This window comes from Tyto alba, unplaced genomic scaffold (assembly GCF_018691265.1).
Source record: "Tyto alba isolate M040663 unplaced genomic scaffold, T.alba_DEE_v4.0 Super-Scaffold_6, whole genome shotgun sequence".
Lineage (NCBI taxonomy): Eukaryota > Metazoa > Chordata > Aves > Strigiformes > Tytonidae > Tyto > Tyto alba.
Window position 1 is genome coordinate 1,152,652 of NW_024881327.1, and position 27,035 is coordinate 1,179,686.

Consider the following 27,035-nt stretch of genomic DNA (forward strand, 5'->3'; position numbering starts at 1 on the left):
ACTCTAAGACAGCATCCTGGATCACTAGTCTCAATCAAGCAGAAATTTCTTATGTCCCTGGTCTGTATGAAATTAAATATCCTTTTGTTCCATCCTCTACGAAACAGTTACAAGCCTCCACTTAGCCAGTTCTTCAAATGAAACATAACACTTCTCAAAGTAATTTGTTTATTTTGCTGTTGTCAGAACTATGCCTTATCTTGTATTACATTTAGCCTCATTATAACTGTTAGGCACAATTTGCATAATAATGCATTTATTTGCTGTTCCCTTCCAGACACAAAATATATTCAATTTTTGCAGGCCTGGGAAAATATTGCATAAAACAAGAAAATTATACACAAACACACAGATGCACTCATTTACCTCTTTCCTCCAGTTTTTATGTACCTAGGACAAATATGATGGAAGGCGCTTGTTGTGGATTAACCCCTGCAGGCAGCTCAACACCACACAGCTGCTGACTCATTCCTCCCCATCCCTGGTCACAAATCTAAAACACATCATCATATGGGATGCTATAAAGAAAATCAACTCTGTCTCAGCATTTTATAAGCATTTTCACAAAAAAAAAAAAAACAAAACCAAAAACAAACAAAACAAAAAAAAAAAAACAACCAGCCAACCAACCAACCAAAAAAAAAAAACCAAAAAAAAAACCAAACCAAGGAACTAGTAGTGTTTAAGTTCGTGGTGCAGATTACAGCTCCTGGAGGTTATTAGTTTCTCCAGAGATAACTGAGACAAAGATTTCCCAAATACTGTCTGGAAAAAAAACTGAAGTCAAACCACAATCAAAGAATTATTTTGGTCATCATATAAGACACAATGCCTCATTTAGGAAATTCCAGATCTTCTTATCTTTCATGAATTATGACTTCCCCCCATCTTTTTTTTTTTTTTTTAAAAAAACAAATGATTTAATGACATATAAAAAAACTTGAAATAATTTTAAATCAGTGTGAATCACTGATTAAAAGTCTGACTCGGCGAAAAATATAGTATCAAACATCTAAAAGATTCATACAACAATGACAATCAAACTGGAAAGCATGCATTTAAAAAAAATAAAACACAACAACCTTTCTAAAGTGGAAAAACAAGGTAGTCTTAAATAAATTTGAAAAACTGTGAAAGAGACAAATCAAAGGCAACAAGGTGAAGGGACGGTTCAGAAGAAGCGAACATGACATACATCTGAACACTGCCCTTCTAGGTTGTCCAAAACTGAGGGGAGAAAAGCAAAAAAAAAAACAACCCCAACTTGTGAATTCTCACACATCTGAAGACAAACAACAACAAAATCTTATTACATCTTTATAAAGGACACAGAGTAAGCTGTTTACATATAGTGATATACAAAACTGTTTTTTCTACAGATCACTGTTTTTTTTCTATAGGGCTAGACCTAGGGTTTCCTGCCAGCTTTTCTAGTTCCAATTCAGTGCATACTACTTTATTTTTTAAATGTTCTTTTCACTCCTTAGGGGATTATATATGAGTCACCACAATGGGTGTTTCAGAAACAGATGATATAAATACAGTCAATCCCTGACTTGTATAAAAAAATTAGGTGTTTGATGTGAGGTTTTTTTGCAAATTAGGTTCTTCCTTTTTGCAAGAGAGGAGTAAGTGAAAAGTATAGGGAATGTAACTGTATCCCTCTGGAAATATGTTCTGAAATTATACAAAAGGAAAAACTGGGAGAGGTCTTCGTAGGGCTGGAAGACTGGTCAACTGGTAGGAAGGCTGGAGTTGTCACTGGCAGTAAAACTGCAGATGTAAAAATTGCATAATCTGTATTTCTTCAGTCAACCAGTTCAAGACTGGAAACTCCCTAAAACGCCCTATGAAATAGTGTCTGAAGTACAAATTGATGCTAAAAAGGTGGATTTGCTTCACTTCTAAAAATGGAAGATTATCATACTGAAAAAAATTTGCTAATTCAAAGCAACACCTATAAAAGCAACTTGTTCAGCTAGACAAAAATCAGTGATGGACAAAAATGGAAAGGGGAACAATTTAGTAGAATCCAGTAGTACTCTCATTACCCAAGAACACAATAGGAAATTAAAAAACCAAACAAACAACCCTTACACTCTCAGCATATACATGTTCATACCCAGCTGATTAAACACAAACACCAAGCATTGCAATATTCTGGTGTTCCACAGTGAAAAAAAATATAAAAACTGATACAATTTAATATTTTAGTAACCTAGGAGGCCAATCCCCATGTAGTTGTCCAGCTTTTACCTTTCTTAGCTCTTGGCTGCATCTACACCACTGCACTCACCATGAAAGGCAAATACAATATATGCTCTACCATAAGGAAGAGTTCAAGGACTTTTAGCTGAGGATGAATCAATAGCTCTGAGAGCTCCCCTGATGCAAGTTCCTCTCCTATGCAAAAATGAAGCATTTTGAATAGAGCTGCTGTTGGAGATACTCTGATGGAGACCAGACAGCTACCAGTTTAGCAAGGATTTCAACATATTTGAACATATTATTTTGCTTTCTTTGCCTCAACTCAATGCAGTCACATTTCTCGTTTATCAGAGAAAAAAGGCAACTTGATTAGAGTAAATAGGAGGGGGCTGTTTTAATTTATTCACCTTGTTAAAAAGCAAAAAACAGAAACCAACAAAACAAAACAGGAAAAGGACTACAAGCTCAATTCACAAATTTCCTTCTTAACTAGACTCATGCTGGCAAGATACTAAAATAATGCCTGTTCTCAGCCAAGCTTCTACTATGATTCTGTTCTACCAGCTGATGAGAGAGAGAAAAAATGCCAACTTGTAGTCTGCTTTGGTTTGCTTTGAATCATTGTCTGTAGTTATTACCTACCAGGCTACAGTTCAGGGCACGGATGGCATTAATCCTGCAACTAATTTTGTGCCACATGATAGAAAAAAAACTCCACAACACTCTCATGACCAAAAAACTGGAAGACAACAACTAGCTCTTCCTGTCTTCTTGGATTTCTGTGAAGATACTGTTTACTTTGTCACAGCAGAAGCCTTCATTTAGGACAGTGACTTCAGGCTATTGCTGGATACTGCCATGGTCTGCAGCCAACATCTTACAAGGTCACTGCATACGAAGTTGTATTAAGCTATGGAAGTCCTCAGGTAACTAATCATAGGGAGACTGCCTCTGCCCCTTGTCCTTCCCTTTTTTCTTGTGTCATACCTGTAAATATAACAACTTTGATAATCAAATTTCTAACAGTGCAAGAATACTTATTTTCAGTTGAAATAACTTCACTGTCCAGCTATTTGCCTAACAGAGGGGAACACCATAAATCCTGAGGTATACTCATTTACGTGCAGAGTACCTTGTTTAAAGATATATATCCACATTTAGATAAGTCAGTATGATACCCATATAAGCATCTCATTTAAACAAAATGGTTCTGTTGTGATATTATCTTTCACTTGCAAGGGGCATTTGTCTGGGCTATGGATACTGGTCATCCTCTTTGGCCTTGCTGTACACATATCACTTCAACTCCTGAAGAGCAATGCAATCCTGCCACAAGTGCTGTTTTGGCTTGTACTGCTTTACCCCCTGCCCTGGCTCCTAAACTCCCTTTTCCAATGCCCCTGCTCCTCGACAACCTCCTGCTGTACATGTCCCTCCCCCCTGAGGGAGTCTGGATTTTCTATAAATGCAACGGGCACACTCGTATGTATCTGGTTCAGACCGAGCAACTTCCTTTACTTTGCAACACTCAATTACCTTCATCAAAAGCAGAGACTATTAGGAGACCTGGCCTGAGTGCTTCGTGCCAGACCCAGTCTCTTAATGGGCATGCCACTGGCCACCCACAACTTGGAAATGTGTCTGTCTCACCTTCAGTGAGATTTAATAGTAGAAAAAGGTCAGTTAGAACATGACCTGTACCTGACCTATCTTACACGGTGCCTCCTTAGGAGAGGTGCAGTACTTCTCAAATTCCTGTGTGACAGGCAGTTCCACAATTAGACTCCGCCTGGCTGAAAGCAAGTAAAAATAAAACCAGAGTGCTTCAGAACAGATTACTGTCAAACATATCAGTCTTTTATTGTCCTTGTTTTCACTGGCAGTCAGTGTTTGGGGAACATCAAACCAGCTGTTAAACCTTCCAACTTGCCTTCATTGTTGCCGGAGATTCAACTCTTACTCAGCTTTTACACATCCCATCCTTCCATTCCTGGTACTGTCACAGCTTACTGTCCCATACTGCCCCTGGTCCCATCCGTAGTTCAATAGCCATGCTGTGTTAAAGTAGTCTTGCCAGAGATTCACTTCACTCAAAGCCTCCACTTAAGAGATGCCCGAGAACATTGTGGAGGTAACCACAAGCAATGCACCTCTTCTTGTGTCTCTGGACAGCACCGTGTAATCTCGGATAGTAATTAAAGAGATCTAAAATAGAAAGACTCAGATAAATACCTGAATAAACAGATATTAAAGAAATTTCTGCCTAACTTTGTAACTTAAGGCTAGTTTTAAAGCAGGCAAAATAGCTTCTTATTAGTAAGATTACAATCATTTTCCAGTAACACTAATATTCTTAAACTGAATCATAAGTAAAGCTGCTATATTACTTAAGGGAAGAGACTAAAATACATCACAGGTTCTAGAAATGGAAAGATGTTGGCACTAGTAGTCTGTACAATAAAAAAAAAAAAAAAACCCACACAAACAAAACCAAACCAACACATTTGTACCTGCTTGCTGCAGAATAACAGATAAGTTGTTAAAGGACCCTGGATAAAACAGAAGTATGATCCAGAGCCTCCCAGATCTTCTCCTTACACACAGCACACCAAAGATAACAGAAAGGCTTTTAAACTCCTAACAGCGAGAACTGATTATAAGCTTATTACAACTAGAATAATCAACATTTGCAGTAGAAGAAAGCCAAAGTGATCAAGTGGGACAGAACATAAATAAAAGAGCGTAACAGCAAGTGTCTCCCTACACACTGTGTCTTTTGAGGTGTGTTACTGCTTCTTGTTAATTAAGTGGCTTTCCCTGTTGCATCAAAGAGCAATTTCTCTGGACCCCAAGAAGCCAGAGACCAACAAGAGACCACAGGCTTTCCTTGACTGCCAAGAAGGTTGACTGCACTGATCCTGGCCCGCTCTTCTTAATGGAAGATGATGCGTATGGAGAAAAGACAAATACTGTACATCATACAAGGTAAGTCAGTTTAGGTTAAGTACTGAAGTCTGGTCTAATCAACCACCATCTGACCTAGAGACTGTGCTTCAACTCTAAGAGTCTGCCACCAACTGCTCTTCAAATGCCTGTAACTCTCCTCCTTTCTCTGCACAACAGACAAATTTCTATGCACTGCAGCCTACATCATTAGAACGTATTTAGCATGGTATTTTAACTGCAAACTTCTGTAGAGCATCATCCACAGTAAGTCATTCTCAAACAGAGACTGCAGTGACTCAGACCTCCAAGCCAACAAAGAATCACCTGTTTGGTATGTTTATGCTCAAATGCACCATATGGGTTGCTATATCATAGATAAGACTCCACATAAATTTTTAAAAAATAATAAATTAAAAAATTTAATCAAATTTGCATGCCAGTTGACTCACTTCATATTAAATTCAGCCATTGAAAATATTCTTTTGTGGTTTAGTTGTTCAGAACACTGTTACAATAACAGCCAAGCCCCATGAAGAGGCCAAAGAGCAAGGAGACCACAGTTATTCTACAGCAGCAGCAGGGAGAAAAACTGTCCCAGGTAAGCAAAGCCCACCAGACACTGACACTTATCTTTCCAAAACAAAGCCTAGTTTCTTGTCTAGTCTTGACAGCAGACTCTAAAGACCCAAATGCTTCCAGCTTTCCTTCTTCTCCTGAAGCAACTCTCCACCTGAACTCTTAGGAGATACCAAGTTGCACCTGCTCAGAGAAAGGACACCACTTACTGCCTAGAAAGTTAAACCTTGTTTTCTCTTAAGAAACTTATTGAAAAATAATTCTCTTTTCACCTTTTCAACCTGGAGGCAATCCATGGGGTACCTTGCTCTGTGAGGTTCAGCAAGGTGACTTATTCCTTAAGCAAATGTGACAGCTGCCGTAGTTATCACAGGAGGAGTAAAGCAGAAGATGAACTGATGCATTTCTAAACAAAAAGTGCAACAAATTGGCTTCTAGGGACGCAGCCAACCCCAGAAAAATATTTAAGCAGATGAAGGCGGTGGGAAGTTGCCAAATGCTCAGAATTCTGGCTGGCTCTAATCAATATTATCATCTATCATTTCTGTAAACATTTGTTGTTATGTATTTTGTTCAAATACAACCTTCTGTTCTCCTTTTAATTTCTCTCAAATTTCCGGTTTTGTTTACAGTGCTTTGATTAAGATGCCATTTCTCACCCTATGTTAGAGGGGCAGAAGGTAGAGGCAAAAATTTTTTCCAACTCTTTCTTCTGAACAAAAGCTGACTATCAGGAAATCTCTTTTGAAAAATGGATTGCAGAAATGAATGGCATAAAATGCAAGGTTTTTTTCCCCTCTCTCCCTCCTCCAAGTGATTAGGAGTATCACATTTGCATATGGCTATGTGGTTTGGAGCAATGCTACATGCTCAATCTGATTCTGAAAACAGTACTGAATGGCTCACATAACACATCTAGAAAACAGTAAAATCATCAACAAAAAAGGAAAACAAAACTCTGCCCTTCAACTTGCATACAAGGTCTTCAGTGTCAAGTATTAGATGCTTTTCTCCATCTTCCCTAAGCTTTTCCTAAGAGACATCCATTTGGACCATGTAGTATAGAACACCTCACAACCATAACACACAGTTTTCTAATGCAGCCTGATAAACTGAAATCCATTTTTTGTTAATAGAAAAACAGTCTTTCAAGTCAAGACCAGCAAACCAGAGTGAGTATAAAGGCATTTATTATCACACATTTATGATAAAACTAAATCGGAAACATACTTGGGCTATAATAAATTGTTTCATAATAATTTGAATAACCAATATCTTGCTGGTCTATGAAGTTTCTCCCCAGGATACATGGGAAAAGAGGAGCATACCATAATTAAATATCTGTCCATAATTTTTCTTTCTAGAGGGATTTGATAAATGTTTGACTGGAAAAATTATGAGTATTAAGAACAAAATGGACAACTGCTTAAGACATAATCTGTATCAGAGCTGACTGGAAGATGCAAAAGCGCCTCCAGATATCAGGTCTTTATCTATGATTCTCAATTTCTTCCCATCCTCATAAAAAAAATGCATTGATTTTTCATCTGAGCTTTACTGTCTTTCTCTGTGTTGCCAATTAGAGGTTATCAGAATAGTATGATACTCTGTTAGTAACGTAGATTAGTAAAACAACATTCACACAGGAAAGCACGTCCCATTTCTTAGCTTAAATGACCTCCTTCCCTTGTAGATGCCTAAGACTATTTGACTTTAACAATTAATAAAAATTAAGAGCAAGTGATCCTGAATACCTGAAAATAGTGTTGTATTGATGTCTTGTAAATTTAGTATGCACCGATCCATGTAGTTTGACTATTTCTACAGTATTATTCTACTACTGTCTCACATACCCGCTTTCAAGTGGTTCGCAAACAATTCCAAAAGTTTTTGCAATCAAGAACAAGACAAAGAGAGAAAACAGCCATGAGAATGTATTCACCGCAATACCGTCCTCATCCAGAACACTATCATTTCTATTGCTAAGACCTTCTCTCTGGAAATTTCTCATTTCACTCCTGCACTCCCATGATCTTCAGCAGCACCGCCTTGCCTTCTGTGCCCAGGAGCTGGGCTTATCCAGTCCTACACCTACGCTCAAGGCATTGCTACAATTGCTAAGATCTTTCTTCCATAGCACTTAATAGTTCAGCAATAACTAGCCATCTCCTTCTCATCCCCAAAACTCTTTCATCATCTTTTCCCGGGAAGTTGTCCCCCCCAGGGTGAAAGGCTTAAAACAAAGCATCACTGAAGAGGTTCAGTGCAAGATTTGTTCTTGTCACTGCTTTTCAACATTAAATGAAGCTTATGACCTTTCTAGTTGAGTCACTGATCCTTCCATGTTCCATCTCACACCAGGAGTATCCTTCATTTTATGCATATGTTTGAACGAGATCTTTAAAAATAGAGCTCATGTTTATTCATATGGACATTAGAGATTCTTAAGGACTTCCAAAATGTCCTCTGTCCAGCTTAATTTCATTCCATAAAGGAAGGATTATTCTCCTTCTCCCATGTAGTAGTGTTACACAGCGGACTATCAGGGGACAAGGCTTTTCATCTTACTAAGACCAAGCCTCTTTTAGGAATGTTCTCTGTAGTCTGAAGAAAGAAATATATGAAGATGTTTCTTTTGGACTTAAACAACCAAAATTTAAGTAATCAAATTTTAAGCTGTTGAGATAAGGTGGTAAAAACAAGCATACACTTTGAATTTGAAAAGTAAGAGACCAAAGAGTTACAATTTATAATACATAACTTTGCTATTGAAAATATCCAACTTCTATTATTTTTCCCTCCAGAGGGAAAAAGCTTCAGAAAGAAACAAAACCCACCACCAATCCTCATTTTCTAAGTGTCTGAGGACAGATTTTTTGTCCCTCCAGGCATCAGCTCTGAACACTGCACTGTTTAAAGCCTGCAGAGGAACTTCATCCTTGTTTCTCAATCATCCGAGACAGATGGGTATTTAAAAATCATGCATTTGTTTTATATACCTCAGCGAGTAAATGACATTTGCAATACAATAAATCCATCACTGATGGACACACCTGATCAAGGGATGCAGGCTTCCATGCTGTATCTCATCTGCCTCAATTTTTGAAGACACATATGTCAAACTCATTTCATATTTCTTGCTATTAAGAAGCAAACTGCATGATTAAATTTTCATTTATCTTGAAATATTGTTACCATTCTCAAGCTTTACAACAGCCTGTTTCTGTCTTTTTTTAAAAATTGAATTTCACAATTTGATCAACCCTACCATTCTGAAAGCTTTTTCAAAGAAACAGACAGTTGAAGCCAAAAGCTGCATTGTATGAAAATTATGCATACTGTCTAAAACCAGTTTCTGAAAGTTTCATCTGAACTCCCAAAAGATTTCAGAAATTCAGAGTATTTACATAATTACTTTGTGTACTGCTTGACTAGGTAAGTGAGGGGAAATCACTCACTATGATCAGTTGTGCTCTCTGTATCATCTTTCCTTGACCCTTCATTCCTGCATCTTTCCTACATAGGCTATTAAAGAGAATCTGTGTAGTATTTGCCAATAAATTAGTTATAGTCTACTGAATTGTTGAGGTAAGTTCTTATCTGTCCTAAGTACTTAAAAAAAATAATTCAACACAGCGCATACATTTGAGACATAAAAAACCAATACCTGCGACAATCCTAAACTAGTAAGAACCAATTTATTGAACAGATAAATCAGTCTTGGTAAATTGACTACTCTTTTTCTGTGACTAATACAGCTAGTGACATTACTTGTTCTGCTGTGAAGTAAACACGATGAATATCAAAATATATCTCACAGCTTTGCTTTAGAAGCCACATCACATAGGAGGCAAAGCCAGGTTCTTTGCATATTCTAGCTAGCTAGCAAGGGTACTACAATGTAATCCATAAACTTCTTCAAACAGACTCCACTGACCCTGTCTGCTCTCCACCAGGTTTCCAGCCTTGCACTCAGCTCTGCACTCTCGACACAGTAGCTATTATTCTAACTATGGAAGTCAGCATGCTCATGCCCAGACCACAAGCCCCAGCAGAGAAGCAGACACGCTGCACCTGGACTTCAAGAAACGGACTGCCCTGGCATTTCCTCTGATAGTGCTGATGATCCATGGTGGTGCCAGCAATCTAAACTTGAAGCTGGCCAAGGCTAACACTCAAAATGCTACTCCCAAAGCCAAGTCTGGGAACCGACGTACTACTGCTTTCTCTTCACATGGCACCAAGGATCAAACTCTAGCCCTGAACATCCTCCAAGGGACCCACCTACATCTGTCAGATCCTGAAGAGAGTTTTCACGTGACCTTTCCATTTCCAGCTCAGGTACACTCTGGCCAGCGTTTCTGACCGCAGGTCTGGAGAAGATGCAAATGAACATCATCCTCTCGTGTGCACCAATTCCTTTGCAACTGGACTGTAGCGTTCTACTGTTTAAATTATTTGGTGTACAGCACACACAAAGAAAAAAACATGAGGATCTTTCTTGCTTGCAACAAACAGAAGTCAGGGTTCTCAGCACCGGGTTTAACCACAGGATACTCCCACCATCCAAACAGCACAGCAAGAGGCATTTCTCTGAAGCACTGTAATCTTTTCAACAAATGTTCACTCCTTGTAAACATTTCTGTTATGAAATCAGAAGTCTAGCAATTCAGACTCTCCATGTAAATAGTAAGAACGGAATTTTGGTTAAAAATTGATCTCAAAATGATGGTGAGCCTTTTTTCAGTTTATACTTGCCCCAGTAATGTTGTTTCTAGCTAGACTGATTTCTGTAAGACCTAAGCATGCATGCTACTGGTAGGCTTCAAATGGAGCTGCTAACAACTGCATTTATGAAAACTGCGCCTTTCACTTACTGCATCTAGCACAGAAAAGATATCAGCAAAGCATACTTATGATCTATCCAGTTCATTAAATGGGTGTTTAAATCGGAATGCAGTACGCTGAATCAAGACCTTTACGTGCTAGCCTTGCACTTTAACTTCCAACAAAGACAATTCTGTTAAGGCCTGTCAGAAAACTCATTTCAAAAGCCCTCTGCAGTCCCTGAGAAAGAGAGTCTGTTGTCTCTAATGGGGCAAAATCTGGCCAGCAGCTGGAGAAAGGAGAGTCAATAAGGCAGTTCATACTTGTGTCTGGCTGGGGAGAGACAGTGCCTCCCAAGAGGAAGAGCTGCAAAAGAAGAAAGATGTCAGTATTTCGATCTTCAGTATGAAAGAGAAGCTACACGCATAAGCCATCAAATACCAGAGAAAGATGAACTGACAGATGTACCAAGACAGGACAGTCAACAATATAGACTTGTTTACTGTACATCAAAACAGAATCAGCAAAAGAAACCCAAAAATCCACAGGGAAGATACTCTAATCAAAATACAAAAGAAATAAAATCTACTGTGTTTTGCTACCTTTCAATAACCTGCAAAACTTACTATATTGAAAATGGTAAGGAAAAGTGATGTATAAGAGCCTCTTCTATAAGAGACAATACACTCACATGGTTATCAGCCAAGCCAATATTATTGCTGTCATTAATCAGTTGCCTTTTGGGATGAGATGCTTTCTTTTTTAAAAGTTTTTTCTCATAAGTGACAACAGCACAACACATAATCACAGAATGGTTTGGGTTGGAAGGGACCTTAAAGCCCCCCCAGTCCCACCCCTCTGCCCTGGGCAGGGCCCCCTTCCCCCAGCCCAGGGGGCTCCCAGCCCCGTCCAACCTGGCCTTGAACCCTTCCAGGGAGGGGGCACCCACAGCTGCTCTGGGCACCCTGGGCCAGCGCCTCACCCCCTGCACAGGGAAGGATTTCTGCCTTACATCTCATCTAAATCTGCCTTCTTTCAGTTTAAAACCATTACACCTTGTCCTATCACCAGACTCCATCCCCATCTTTCCTGTAGGCCCCCCCTTTAAGTACATAAAAGGTATATACTCTGTTTAAAACTGTCATGTGCGAGTTACCCAAATCAGTATTTCCTCATTACTTTATCATACAATGTAGACTTGGACAAACCTGCTAAGTTAAAATAGAGAAAACCAGATTGAGTCACTATTCCATCAAAGAGTTCCAGTATATTAAAACAAACAAACAAAAAAACAATGCAAAAATCCAATGAGAAAACCCACTGTTTTTCTTAAATTACAATTAAACAGTTCTACAGTTTTAAGTCTCATAGCAAACTAAAAATAATAGGGACAGTGATTAAGAGGTGTCAGTGTGTTCTCTGGTGAAATTGATGGAAATATCCAACTGGATATAAAAAGAACTTACACCATGAGAATCACCAAACAGTGGGATAAGTTAGGCACAGCAGCTGTGCCATCTCCCTCTTCAGAGGTTTTCAAGGCCTGACTGGGCAAAGCCCCAGGCAGCTCCTCTGACTGCACAGTTGACCCTGCTTTGAGCAGGAGGTTGGACTAGGGACCTCCTCATGTCCCTTCCAGTTTGAATAATCCGATGATCTTATGCAAGAAATTTGGATAGGCTTTTTGACATCATTAAAACTGGAATTTCTGACTTGTCAACTTACTTAAATTAAAAAGTATAAAAGCTTAAAAATAAGCTACTGTTCAGCTTTCCATTTTTAATAATTTCAACTGAACATGAACAGCAGAAACTCTGTGCCTCTCTTTAGGAGAGAGCAGTTAAAAGCCACAAGCAATAGAAGTCACTTCAGACATATTTATCTGGAAACAGTGTATTTTCCAGTTCTATAATTCTTGACAACTGTAGATTTGTAAAGGAACTCAGATTTATTTAAGATGTAGCAAAAAATAATCATTTACCTACTCTTCCTACTGAGTAAAGGGACTGAAGGCCGACTTCCCTGTTTTATTTAAAAAGCAAAGTTTGGAAGGCTTCTGAATGTCAATACTATGATGCATTACATTGACGTTTATCTTCCCAAGATTCCAGATATACAGTAATACCTGATGGTGATATTTTTCATTTCTGCTGCAAGGTGAATTGTGGAATGCCAGGAATACAAATTACAAGATGCACCTAGCTCTTGCAGAAAATTAATGAAAACCATATTTTTTAGCTGCTGTAGACAAGCTGCCTTTACATTTTTGTTTTCGCTAATTTGTTGTGGATTTAATCCTCTGTCCGATAGGTGCTAGATTTTTCAAGCTGATGTTCCAGAACAGGATGGACACATTTCTACAGTCAGGTTACTTCTCTTCTACACATTTTTGTCCTGCCCGTGTGCCAGCCAACACAAGCACCTTTACACCTGCACACTGAGCTGGATCAAGGACTCCCTGCAGCCAGCTGTGTGGGCAAGCCAGTGGATTTGGCATTCGTAAGCATGGTGATCACCAGTGCCAAGCTAGTTCAAAACAGGAGCTGGGGGGGGGGGGGGGGGGGGGAACAACAAAACAAAAGCTGCTGGAAGAGAGAGGTCGATGAAAACCACAGAGTGCCCTAGTAGCAAAACACACAGAACCCAGTTGCCTCCCCGGGCTGTTTAAAACCATTATTTGTGCATAGGCATGAAGCAGAGAGACAAGGGCCGTGCAGCCCTGCTCTCCCCAGAGTGATTTCTAGCCATCCTCAGAGCCCTCCTTGGGACCTCCCTCGGTGGAGGGCTGGCAGGAGAGCAGCCGCCTGGCTCCAGAGACTTTGCTTCTTTTGTACCTGTGAAACAAAACAACACGGCCCAGCTAAACAAACAAACAAAGAACAAGAAAAAAAAAAAAAAAAAAAACCTTCTTCTCCCTTGGAGGAGACTCACCTGCTGTGCTGAGGAAGCAGAGGCATAAAAGGCAGGATGCTTGTGTCCCTACTTAATTTAAGGCCAGACACCCATGGTGTGCTAACAGCATCAGGGGGGAAAAAAAAAAAAAAAAAAAAAAATTGCAGGCTCTCCCATTGGTATGGTTTTCTGAGTCACCACACCCAGACCCCATCTCAGAAATAATCCAGGTGTTCCTATGCAGGGAAAGCCTGTAACGGCAAAACAGACTGGTTTGGGTGGTCCAGGCCCTGGCTGCTGCTCCCCTGCCCCAGGCACCCGGGACTGTTCTTCCAGCGTTTCCTGTGGTAACTGTTCACGGTAACGCAGGAACACCGTTATGCCCTAAACAAAAGGACATTTCTGTTAAATATTCTTAGCAGTATGAACCCCCCTTTCTTCTTCCACACCAAAGCTTCTTACTACAGAGTTAAAGAGAGGGCTGCACGTTCGCCAGTTCCAGGAGGAGGGGGAAGGCATGCATAACCAGGGGTGGCCCTGCGCTAGGTGAGGGCACTCCTCCCTTTTCAGGAAAGCTCCAAGCCTCAAGAGAGTTCTCATTCAAAACGTGCAAAAATGGTGACTTTTCACTGCATGATGATTTGAACACCTATTTCTAGATCTCCAGTACTGCCCTTTCCTTAGAAAATGCACCCAAATGTCAAACAGAACTCCCTTCCACGTATTTTCTCACTCCTGTATCCAATCTTTTATGCCACTACAGCTAGGTAGAAAAGGTATTAGGGAATGTGCCAGTCTAGTGCTGGCCACATTTCTTCACTCTACACACAAAATAAATAAAAATAAGGAAAGAAAACGAAACTTTAAAAGCAAAAATGTATGAAAGGAAAGGAACATTACAAAGGTTAACATGCATTGGGATAAAACCAGCACTGGTTATAACACATTAGAGTTGCCATAACTGGTCTTTTTCATAGTTTAAAGTTTCTTTGAGTCCTACAGATGATACAGTATAAAAACAGTTAAGCAACATTAAGGTCTGACAAAATTAACAAATGCATGCAGGGGAGAAAATGGACTTCCTACAGGAAAGCTGTTGTGGTTTGGTGTTAGACTATGAATAGATCTCCTAAATATACACTGCTGGAAGGTTTCCATTTGTAAAGCCAAAGTGACTTACAGAAAGTCAGCCACATACAACTACATACAGGAATATTTAAGGGATTCAGCTATAAGACACTGATTCTGTATCTGAAACCCTAACTTCCTCATCAGTAAAACTGGTCTTAAAAAAAAGCCCATGCATTTTAGTAAATACGTAAAAAGTATATTGCTCTGGACTTATGAAATCTCAGGTTTGAGAATGAAAAAAGATGATAAAATACAATTGCTTGATATGTGAAAGCATTCTCACCAATGAACTCTTTAAGGCATCAAAGTCAAGATTATTCAGTTAAATTATTAAAATATATTTTGAAAGCACTGACCTAAACAGTATAATAAATTCTGCTTGCAACATTATGCCTTTGGTAACATTAAGTACTACATCATGGTTGCTCGATAAACCAAATTTAAAAGTTCTGCCTGTTTCTTAGAAATTAAGAGCCGTGAACCACTCCTTAAAATTAGGATTGCTGGGATTAGACTGCAAACTGTATTTTGACAAGTTATCAGTACAGACTAAATTCTTGCAAATACCGTGCAAGATAAAACCTGTTCAAAAACCTGTTCAAGCTGCCTCTCCTTTGCAGCAACACTAACTGGCCAAGTCTACTAGTGAAAACTTTGGTGCTTAGCATTTAAGGCTGTGAAGACTTCTTTAATCACAGACATGAATTGTGGAGTTCAAAATGAAACAGGTTTTTTTCCCCCATAAAAACCTTAGCGTTTTATATCCTACGACAAACCTGTTAGAAGATAGATTGCCCGAGCTATTACAGAGGACAAAGTCAAGTGAAGTAGTCTGACCCTTTATCTTTCTTCCTTACTTCCAAATAGCTGTATCACTTAATACCCTACTGCAACACAAGAAAACTCTTAAGCCGTTGAACAGTGGGTTGTGAGAATAAGCCTAATTAACTCCCCAAATTCCCACAAAGAATAAATGACGAAAAAAAGTGACCAGGAAAAAAAAAGAAATAAATTGAGTTATTCATCCTTCATCAGACGATGAGATTGGAATAAGAACCTGGAACAACAAAAATCAATACACCTCATTACACTAACATGGCCTTGTGCTGGCTGCATTCAATGATCACCATCAAGACTCCTTGTAAGGATCCAATCATACCTTCATCACCCGATGCAAATATATAGGACTGTTTAAAAAAGTTAATTAAAAATGTTTCCAGTAAATATAAAAATTATGTTAAAATCTGAAAATCAGTGTCTCACATGCCTTACTGTAAGACCAGCAGCCTCTCTGTTCTCAGTTTAAAGCAAAAACATAACTAAATACCTCTGATTACCTGCAATCCCTCTGTGCATTTCATCACACACATATATGCAAGTCAGTTTGGGTTTAGAAATTACACCCCCCTGGGAAATATCACCAAAACAAACAGCTCCCAAAGAGGCACGAGGCATCTCTCAACCACAAGATCTAGGCATATAGAAATCAGAGAAAGGGGATGTAGGACAGATAAAGTCTGCTCAAGGACAATAGATTTCAAATAATTCTAATTATTTTTAAAGTAGGCCAACCCCCAGGACATATACATTTCATCCAGAAAAATTAATCCAGCCTGCTCCCTGCCATCTTCTTTTCCCAAGGCCCCTCAGGCATACACAAAGATTAAAGGCTACATGAACTATCCTGGCAGTCTGCTCCCTTTTATCACAACAGCTTGACAACTCCCCTGTCATCACCAGCCTTGGTAGAAGATAATAACGGGAGCAAGACTTGTTAACTCCCTGGGAGGTGACTGACATGACTATTCATGGAAAAGGTAAGTCTGCTCTCTAACACAGAATCTCTGTAAGACACAAAGATTCGCCCCCTCTGTTTCTGTACCTGAAATAACTGTGATGGCATAGCTGCTTTGGACACCTACTCACTGCTCCGCATATGAGCACTCAAGGGTCTCATCACAGACTGCCAAAGCTGGCCAGAGTAACCATCAGCCCCAGGTTTGACAATCACAGTCTTTTCCCAGTCTTGATTCCAGTGCCATGGATAGCTGCTCTCCTTGAGGGCGTTTTTTCCTACTGGTGACCCTGAAGGAGAAGCTCACGCCTGGACCTGCTCAAATTGCTTCACGGCCTCACCGTCAAGCCAACGCTTCTTGGTCTTCCTTAGCCCAACCTTTCTTGTACTGTTTACGTAACTAAAAAATAAGCAAGTGTTCAGGACAAATATTTTAGATTGGTATTGGAAAACACAGAGAGGGACATAAGACACAAACAGTCTTCAACTCTTAGACGCTGAGATCACACGAATGCAACGCAGAAACTAATCTGCCGTCTTACTTCAGACACCCAGGGCTGAAATACCTCCACAGAGAGTACTCAAGACCGCTTTACACACTCAGCAAATCTCATGCTGTAGGAATATTTTACACTGAGTGAAATATTCGAGTTTGGAGCTGAAGATCTCCAAAAAGTGATACAAGAGGCAGCAGGAGATTCTTCTCCCTCACCAGCAGGAGCTGAGGCACAGGAAACCCACGCACCATCCTTCTGGACCTGAGAGCTGCTGGCTATGAACTCGCCGATCAGAGGCAGGTGACACACTTCTAGACAATCACTGAAAGCTCATATTCCATCAAAAGAAGCAAACAACATAAGAAAGCACCTCCCACCCTTCTCCACCTCTGCAGATTACTGAGACGCTGTCTTCAAACTAATTGCTAGTGAAGGTCTTGGCTCTGTACAGGAAGAACGTATTTTATAGAAGGGAGGGAAATCAGGGTGGAAAAAGTGGAAGAGGTGAGAAAAAATGAACATATTTCATAGCTGCTGTTTAAAGCTTCTCAGAGGCTTTGGCAAGTTAGAATAACACCATGGGAGATGGATTAGCAGAGCCAGAGCAGGTGAAGCAGTCTAAGGCGCATGATAAATGCACCATTGACACATGCATGGCTTATAAAAGACATATTACAAGCCTTGAAGAGCTGACTTCAAGGCCTCATTTAAGTGAGAGTGCAACAAATCTTGTTTCAAGACTAAAGCATGCAGAGAACGCTTTATTTTCTCTGAGGAACAAGTTATCTTGATATTGTATTTCTTGGTCTTCCTTCCTCAGCAGGAGGGGGTAGAAAACTCATGACATTACCATCCCTGCTTTTAAGAGGTAGCTTGGTTACTTTTTTTCGTTTTACTTCAAAATGTTATTATAGATGAGGCATTTTCTACAGCCAATTTGAAATTTTAAGTAACTCTTTCTTTGACATACCTAGAATTCTTATTAACTAGCTCAAAACAAATACATTGCTTAAATATCTCAAATCCATAAAGGCATGAATTGGGAAATAAAATGTGGTGCTGCTATGCTTCAGCCCTACTGAAATGCTATTGCTTTTTTTTCAGTCATCCTTAAAAGGGAAATCTTTTACTACAGGTTAAAACCAAAGCAAATTTTAATCCCCAAGTTGTGACAAAAATACTCAAATAGGAAAAAAACATATATACAATTTAATGAAAAATTGTGTATTTTTTCTAAAGCACACTATTTAACACAGTAATTTCTGCCTTATTAAAAAAATCAACCATAATCTCTCAAGTCAGAACAGTTCTTGCTGAGCCATTTTCAGTGCCAATTTTTTAAAAGACAACAAAATAAGTAAGAAACTTTGTGGGCTGAACACCATCTGCTTATGTTTTAATTTCATTAACAGTTATATTTTGAGACCTTCAACTGTAAAGAAAGTTTTCCAAATGTAAACAGCATGTAAATCAGTATACTGTTTTTAACCTTGTACCTTCCTACAATTCTCTCCTGCTGCTCAGGGGTTTACTGTGCATCAGTGTCAACTGCTGCTATTTGCAACTGAATGTTCCACAAGGAAATCAAAGGAAAATAAGTTGTAGCTTAGGAAAGCCAGAGCAATACCAAAAAACATTACTGGACTCAGCGATTAGAATGAATGATCCAAGAAGTCGTGGTAATAGAGAAACTTAAAAGAAATACAGACCGTCATACAGCAGCAAATAATTAGTTTATTATAAGAGAGAGAAGAAAAAAAATACTGTTTCAAGAGTTGCAAGAAAGCATGCTTATGCATGGAGAAGCATGCTTAATACAATCCTTTTTTAAGCATCATCTCTTTATTACAAAACGTAGCCATTTTTTGTTTTAGTAATGATGTATTTATGTAGCCCAGTAAATATAATACTTTTATTCCCACATGGGAAGTCAACTGATTTTCAGAAAATAGGAATTCTGTGCTATAAAATGTATCTCTAGGAAAGCATCAACTTATTTCAAAAACAGCTTGCACTAAGCAAAGAATTTGGGTTTTTTGTTTTTGTTTTTGTTTTTTTTTTCAAATTTCAGACCTACCAATGCAAATGATATTCCAATGAGTAAGCAAACATCTCAAAACTGTCTGGTCCCAAGCTGGGGGAAAACAACAAGGATGTTTATTTGAAAAACAAAAGGTAGAATACAAGTATTAGGCTTCTCCTCTATACCTTTTTACAATTATTAACAAGAGAAGACCCCCTTTCCACAAAAGCACATACATTCCCAGCAAGCTTCTTTAAGGAGGAGGCTACAATTAAACTGGCAGGTCTCAATCTAGGTATCTGCTGCAAAACACAACTTTAACCTTTGGTTTAAGTTTACAAAAATCTACCAAGTTTATTTTTTTTTTTCCCCCGCCGCCTAAAACCTGTATTAGGTGAAAGGCCGGAATACCCCCAAATCCAAACCTAAACATTATCACAGGCTGTGAAGACGTGCATGCTGCTGGACCCTTTGTTGGGCCATTCTGGCAGCACCCTCCTTACTGAGCACATCACCTTGGCATCGCTATTAGTCATGGCAGGGCAGGGGGAAACCTCACTCACCGAAACAGTGTCTAAATCTAGAGCACTGTGGGGTGGAGGTGGGCTGCTAAAGGCAGATTCAAGCAAGATAAATTTCCTTTAATTCAAAATAAGATTAAAGAAAACTGATGGAGGAGGCGGCCTTTTAAGCAGCATGTTGCTATTTTTAAACTAATTGTTCACAGTAGACATTTGTTTTCCATGCTTATGGAGGAAATCTAGTAATTAAATGTAACTGTTACCAGACTTGGAATCCTTCTCTCAGATTATATGGCCTAGTTTCTGTAAAAAGCATCCCTCCTGCCCCTCCAAGGTTGAAGTCAAACCTATTAATGTAAAAGCTTATCCTGCCCTATTTCCACTTGGCAGTCTCCCGTAATGCTGATTTAATATCTGACAAAAATAGGACAAAGATACTGTCATTTTTCATTAGGGAACGTCAGCTCAGTACAAGCAATTTTAACTCTGCTGATCTTGGGTTAGGGAAGTGCATGCTGCTCGGCCATATGGCGAAAAACCCTCGTATATACTTCTGGACATGACATGCTTTCCCTCAAGGCTGGCATCCTGATGACCCACTGAGCCTTTTCTAATAACTAAATGTACTAGTACCAGAATTTATACTACTTCATCTTAGGTATTATATCTTAATTCACCACCTTTAAAATAGAGAGTTAACTATTACCTAGATTTTTATTCAAAAAAGGACTTCATTACATGTTACTTTTCATGATCCATTGTTTGGCCACTAAGCACAAATGACCACTTCTGGTTTTTGGGTGGGTTTTTTGTTTGTTTATTTGTTTGTTTTTTTTTAAAAAAACAAACAACCTACGAACTTGTGTTTATCTTTCCTGATTTCTGTGGTCTTACTCAAGGTCTCTCCATTAGGTACTGCAACAGTGGAATACTTTTACGTGTGCAATCACCAGAACAGACAGAACTACTAAGATTTTTGTTGCATAATCCGATCTAAGAGTACAGAGCCACCTTTCATCCTATGCTGAGGATCCTGCTGAGCATCCCTGGATGCTCTAGATCCCCTTCTCCTGCAATAGGATTCTCGAAAAGCAAACGCCAGACTTAAGATCTTTGATTTTTCAGATGTTCAGTTCCTTTATGTTACTCATGAATGGTAACACTTGGGGCTGGAATAGGACAAAAGGAATCTTGTCACATACATATAAAATGGTGTGAAACTGTTCTCTCAAGGAGTAGACATTTACATAATTAATAGTCTGGAGATAATAATGAGTTATTTACCTAACTTATGACAAGGAATCTTAATAACAAAAGAGTTCAAAAAAGTTTTAATACTGTCTATGTATGTATACATAAACTATGGGAATTTTTTTTCCATTTCTTCACATTATTTGCTTTGCAGTCATTTATTCTGCAACGTAGCTGGAAGCATTTGTCAAAAGATTTCACTTACTTAATATGATAGGGATTGGGGTTTTTACACTCTCCCAAGAGCAACAGATTTTTACAAGTTTTTTCAAAGCCAATTTACATGAAAGCACACATATAAAAAAAAATATTAGCATTTAATATCTCAAAACATTTTGCCTATTACTGTCACTAGCAACACTAAAGATTACTGTAATAAACAGAGGGGGAAACAAATGTGCTACGGACTTCCTACAACAGCAACACTTTGGCTGTCGCAAGCTCACTGCCACCCTGCGCACAGGTTTCAAACCAAACTCATTAAACATGAAACATATGCCAAGGTGTTCATTTCTGCGGAATGTCACACAAGAATTAGTGACTTATTACAGCTTTGTGGAAGGCGGTGTGCCTATGTCTAGCCCTGCACCTGTAGGGAGCTTTTTACACCCAGGATGATGAATGACTGCATTGAGCTTTTAGATAATGCTGGAGTGGCAGAGCCAGCTGATGTGGCACTCCTTGTGTTAGGTCTCACTCAACTACAGAAAGGCAAATCAGTAAAAAAAAAAAAGTGACCAACATACAGATAATTATACAAAGCAACTGAAGAGAGAGAGATTATTCTGCTCTTTGATCACCTGTGTACCACAACGCACCACGTTTTCACCAAACTGAACCTGAATCCCTTCACGGCTGAACACCACTCTCCCTGTTACATCAGATTTATCATCTTAATCCAACTCCTGCCTTTCCTCCAGTAATGATAGCAACTTAAAATTCCTGCAACTTGGTTTCTCTTCTAAGCACATTTGCTGTTACTCCTTAAGGGAAAGTAGAGAATTTCCGCTGGGACTTCCACCTCAAAGAATCTAATTTAAACCACAACAACATTTCAAGTTCAGTCTGCAATTTGTCATTAAGTTCTCAGTGACAACCCAGCCAAGGCATACAGGATATTAGCAGTCCTTAAGTGGGAGAGAAAGGGTGTCACCGGAAAGCTCAAAAAATGTCCATTCAGCTTTTTTTTTTTTTCCCCCCCCCAACTCCTCTGCCTCCACATCATAAATTCTTCATGTTCTAGTGGCCATGTGGGAATTATAATGTTTAAACGTGGCGGTTGGTGAGGGCCCACAGCCCCAGCTGCAAGCCCATCATCTGGTTTCCCAAACGAGAGGTCTATGCCAGAATCGCCACCTGCACGAGCGCCCTTGGCAGAGCCTCCCTTCCCCATCCGAGGGCGAGAGCTCTTCCCTCGCTCCAGCACCGCGGCCCTGACACCAGGCAGCGAGGACAGCTCACTGTCCTGGCAGCGAGAGGAGGGTGTAAATTTCTAAAGGTGGGAGACTGTGACCTCAAAAGCATCTGTTAAGTTACAGAGCCCTCAGAGCAGACCTGGCGTAGGAGATGTGTTGGCCTGCAGGAGTGGTAGGAGGAAGCTGTCCAATTAACTCGGGCACACACAAAAAAGCCCTGGGAACCCAATCTGAGAACCGCTGATTATCAAATACGCCCTAAAGAAGGGCTCATTAAGAACACATCAGTTGCAAATACAGAAAATTAAACACCTTCAATAAGTGGCAAGGCAAGTTAACAGCAGCCCATCAGTGGCTCAGGTGCAGCGGCTATGGCATAGCTAAACCTGGGAAATACCACACCATGGCTTCAGGGAGTTCTTGCTGCAGGTGAGAAGAGGGCAGAAGAGGGAATTTTGTGGGTTTTGCAATCTCACCACCACATTTCTGACTTGTGCAAGGTCAGCCACACACTTCCAGCAAATCTTTTATTACCTTCCTAGGCTCTGGAAGGGAATTAGTAACACATCGGACACGCTTTCTTACTGTCCTTCATATGGACAAATTAATAGGGTTACTTCTATCAGCTTCTTGGAGTGCTCCAGCGAGTATGAAACCACCAGTCATATTACTACCACATAGACTATGAGCATGCAAAGTTGTACTTTGAGCTTTGCCTCAGGTAGGATAAACAGATCCTTTAAATAATAATAAAAAAAAAAATATCCCAAACCACCAACCTCAATTATACATAACTTTTAGAGCTTCCAGATACTAATTTGATCACTTTAACACTTTGCAATTGGTCAGATTTGGAGAGTTAAAGTTGACCTGTACTACACTGATTCCTCCAAATAGACTATTTTCAACTTTACAGTAATGAATCTTTCTTTACCGTTTCAGTCCATTGGTTCTGCCTGCTGTACTACCCACTCCTTGATGGCACCAGCTCTTAAGGCTGTACCTCTGAGGCTGATCATTAGCAACACATCTCGCTGGAGACCAACAAGCACTACAGCTGGGTTCCCTACAGCAATCTTCCTACAATGAATAGCCTCTATCATTTCCTGCTAGCTCCAAAACTGCGATCCCTTGATCCAGAGAAGAAGGTATCTGGAAACACTGAAAAGACCCCACAACGTGCACATAATAATCAAATAAATGATTCTACCTAATCTTTTCTCACAGCCATGAACAAGAGCATCCCTGCCTGATCTTTGGTACCTTTGTAATCCTTACTATCAGATAGCAGGTGTCCCTCCTTACGCAAAAGCATGTAGACTTTTAAAGACTCTGAGGACAGACCTTAATATATTTTCACTGTTTCTATTTGGTTTAGATTGGAAACCAGAAGCTTTTAGGATAAGGATTATTTTATTCTGTTTGGGTATTTCTGATAATGCAGATTATAAATAAATACTTAACCTCTCCCTCCAAATCCTGCAAGCATTTTTTCCTCAAATGGCATCTTGCAGAAACAAAGTTCCACAGTCAGGTTACCTGGAGAAGAGAGCTTTGTCCCCCCAACTTCTGAATATGCTTTCAGTGAACATACACAGCTGTGGCAGTCTTCTATCAGAAAGAATGGTCTTATCTCCAACTGTCTGTACTACTGTTATCACCTCTGTGTTCTCTCATTTCCTTCCTGAACAGCCACTTCTCCACTTCCACTTTTTCTTTGAAAACTCTCTGTACATTAATCATCTTACCTCTCCAAAAGATCTCTGACATCTTTTAAAATCAGTAGAAAAAAGATAACACAGTATTTGAAGGGAGAATATACTTTTTTTTTTTAAAAAAAAAGGTACATAGTTATACCACTACTTCAAGATCTTCAATATTACCTATTTTTGTCTGCTGCTGTAAGCAGGAAAAGATTCAAGGTTATAAACATAAAAAGAACAACACGGCAGAACTTCTCACCTTTGCTGCTTTAACACCTCAGTGCAGAGAGGGAAGGGGTACTGCCTGAGGTTAGCTATAAAAAGTAAAATTCTATTTTATGCTGGCACTGTCTGAGGAGGAATTTTACATCTGTTGGCCAGAGCTTTCAGTGCAAGCAAAGGGAGGAGGGTGTTGTAGGGGAAGAAGAACAGTTATTCTGTTATCTTTAGCTTAACAAACTTTCCGGTAACTAACAACAGAGCAAACACACACATTTGCATGACTGAACAAAGTGCACACCAGTGCCTTTCAGAGAAGCCAGTATGATTAAACTCCCAGTCCCCAAACCGCACCGCCGGGGAGTCTGTTGGCAGGTGTGGCCGGGAGCGCACCCCGCGATACAGGCCCACCTCCCGGGGCCAGCGCGGCTGACACGCAGGATGCCCCACACGCAGGCCCTGACCTCTGGGTGTACTCCTGGGCTCCGCCAGCTCCCCAGAAATACGCTGGAGCAACTGCTGGTAGGCAAACCCGCCCACGACGGTGTAACTAGTATTCCACCACACCCGGGCAGCTTCTGAGGAGAAATGCAGTCCAAACCAAAACACAGATCCAGTCATAGCAATACCGTTTCCCAGAAAATGATGAAGAAGGTGTGTTACCCGCTCTCAGATATATCACAATGACAAGTAAACAGCTGATCTAGCTAATGAACCAGTTACTCTGTTTAGATTGCATCTTTGACAGTGTTTACTTAACATAATTTTATTTGTTCCCAACAAAGACTGAATTACTTCCTGAGGTGGCCGTTATGGATATTTCCTCCTCCAGTCAAGGCAGGGGTAATCAAGACAGAACGCTGCTTTATCAGGGGCTGGACCGTAAAAACTCTTCAACTCCTTTATTGATGCACACACCAGCTAGAAAATGTTTCCGAATGAGACGTCACATGCGAACAGAGGTGGATACAAGGGTTCAGCTCAAAAGTCTCCAAGCGAAAGCCTTCAGGCTTGTGAGAAAGGACAGTGATTCATTACAGCACCTGAATAAATGGATACAGCACGTACACTGCAGGACTGCAATACTTCAGTTGTCACCCCAGAACAATCATCTGAAGATGGTCACTGCCCTACACAGCAACACAACCAAAACTATACATTTTTCTTCAGAGGATGTCACTTTACAGGTCTGTTGCCCTTTCCTAAGCAGGAAAAGCAATCTGACTGGTTTTGGTACAAAATGTTTACGGCCTGACGTTTTCTTGGGAGGTATGCAAACAAAATTCCTGAAGAGTTTTCTGTACAGAGAAAAGCCCACGTTGTGTGTAGCAGAACAGATTACAGAAACTTCACCACTTAATAAACTGCGTATCTCTGAAAGAACCGCTATGGCCTATTATCTCAGCAGTAACTGCCAAGACACAGCAAACTGTAACAGCTTCAGAAGACAGAGCATCTGCTGAAAGAGTCCAAAGTCATTTCCAGTTTTCAAAAAGCAAGAATTCTGTCAGCTCGCTTGCCTTCGCAATTATTCAAAGCAGCCCACTGGAGAGGACCAAGATCACTAGTGAACACATCCCCTTTAAGGAAATCACTTCAAAATTTTACGAGTCCAGAAAGATTAAAATAATCTCGACTAATCTTACTTCAAGCAGATCTCCTTAAACCCAGTTACGTTCCACAGCTCTAAAACACCTGGTGAAAATGGAAAAAAAAAGCACTTTGCCTCCTCCTGAGACCCTGGTGTGGAAGGGCCAGGTTATTTGCACCTGACTGCCTAGTACAAGGCCACGGCGAGGCTGGCTCTGCAGGCTGGTTCGCCTGACCGCCTGAAGCATTTCTAGAGGTTACTGAGCGTCCCCTTCAGCCGAAGCTGGAAGCACGGGTCACCCCACCGCTTCGGAGTGGGCGACCCGGCACCATAAACCCAGCGCCTTTCGGCTTCCCACCCGCTGCTCTTAAACGACCTGACCTGCGGCTTCTCCTTGGCGAGACCTGCCGTGGGGCGAGCGGAGCGTCAGGAAGCCGACGCGTGGCAGCGGGGCGAGTGGGAGAGGGTCACGCCGCCGCCACCCTTTGTTGAAGCTCTGGGGGAGACCTGCGCGGGGTACTTACACGCAGTTCACACCGGGGGCGGTTACGTCAGGGCTGGAAAAGCCCCCAGGGGAGACACGGACCCACGCCCGCGGGGCCGCCCAAGGCACCGCCGACGGGGAGGTCCCGGGGAAGGGCCCCCTCGGGGCACCGTCCGCACCCCCGCGCCGGCGGCGGACACCGGCCCGGCCCCACGGCGAGGGGCTGGCAGCGCGGAGCGGCCCGGCCACCGGGGCCCAGCGGAGCGCGGCGGCGCCCCCCCCCCCCCCCCCCCCCCGGCGGCGGCGGCGGGGCCGCGGCTCGGGGCCGCCCGGGCAGGGACGCCGGATCCGGGGGGGAGGGCTGGGGCCGGCCCCGCCGCTCCGCGCTCCCCTCTCGGGCCTGCAGGCGCCGCAGGCCGCAGCCCGGGCAACCGCCCCCGGCCCGCAGCCGCCCCACGGTCACATCCCGGGCAGCGGCCCCGCCGCCCGCTCCGTCCCGCCCGCGCCGCTCCGCGCACTCACCCGCGCCCGTCCCGGGGGAGCCGGCTCCTCGGCGCGGGGCGACAGCGAGGACCAGAGCAGCAGCAGCCCCAAGAAGCTGCCCGCCAGCAGCACGGCGCGCAGCAGGAAGCCCAGCTTCAGCCGCATCCTCCCGCCCGCCCGCTCCCTCCCGCCGCCGCGCACGCAGCGCCCGGCCCCGCGCACCGGCGGGCTTCCGCCCCCCGCCCGGCGCGGCGCGGCACGGCACGGCCCCGCCGCCGCCGCCGCCTCCTCCTCCTCCTCCTCCTCCTCTCCCCCTCCTCCTCCCCCCCCGCCCGCCGCTGCTCTCCGGCAGCCGCCCGCCTACGGAGCCTATCCTCCCGCCGCCGCGGAACCTACAAACTTTTTTTTTTTCTTCCCCCCCCCCCCTCCTTTTTTTCTTCCCCCCGCTCCTCCTCCTTTCTTCCCCCCGCTCC

At 41.6% G+C, this 27,035-nt stretch overlaps 1 protein-coding gene across 3 annotated transcripts in view; it reads right to left on the reverse strand.

The window, feature by feature from the left end:
* Positions 1 to 26,730, reverse strand: part of GALNT7 (polypeptide N-acetylgalactosaminyltransferase 7) — a 75,592-nt gene extending 48,862 nt beyond the window's left edge. For all 3 annotated transcript variants that reach the window (XM_032983911.2, XM_032983909.2, XM_032983908.2), the window contains exon 1: positions 26,602 to 26,730. In XM_032983911.2, the coding sequence (XP_032839802.2) occupies positions 26,602 to 26,727 (126 nt within the window). In that variant the 5' untranslated portion in view covers positions 26,728 to 26,730. The remainder of the gene's footprint in view (positions 1 to 26,601) is intronic.
* Between the last annotated feature and the right edge of the window lie 305 nt (positions 26,731 to 27,035).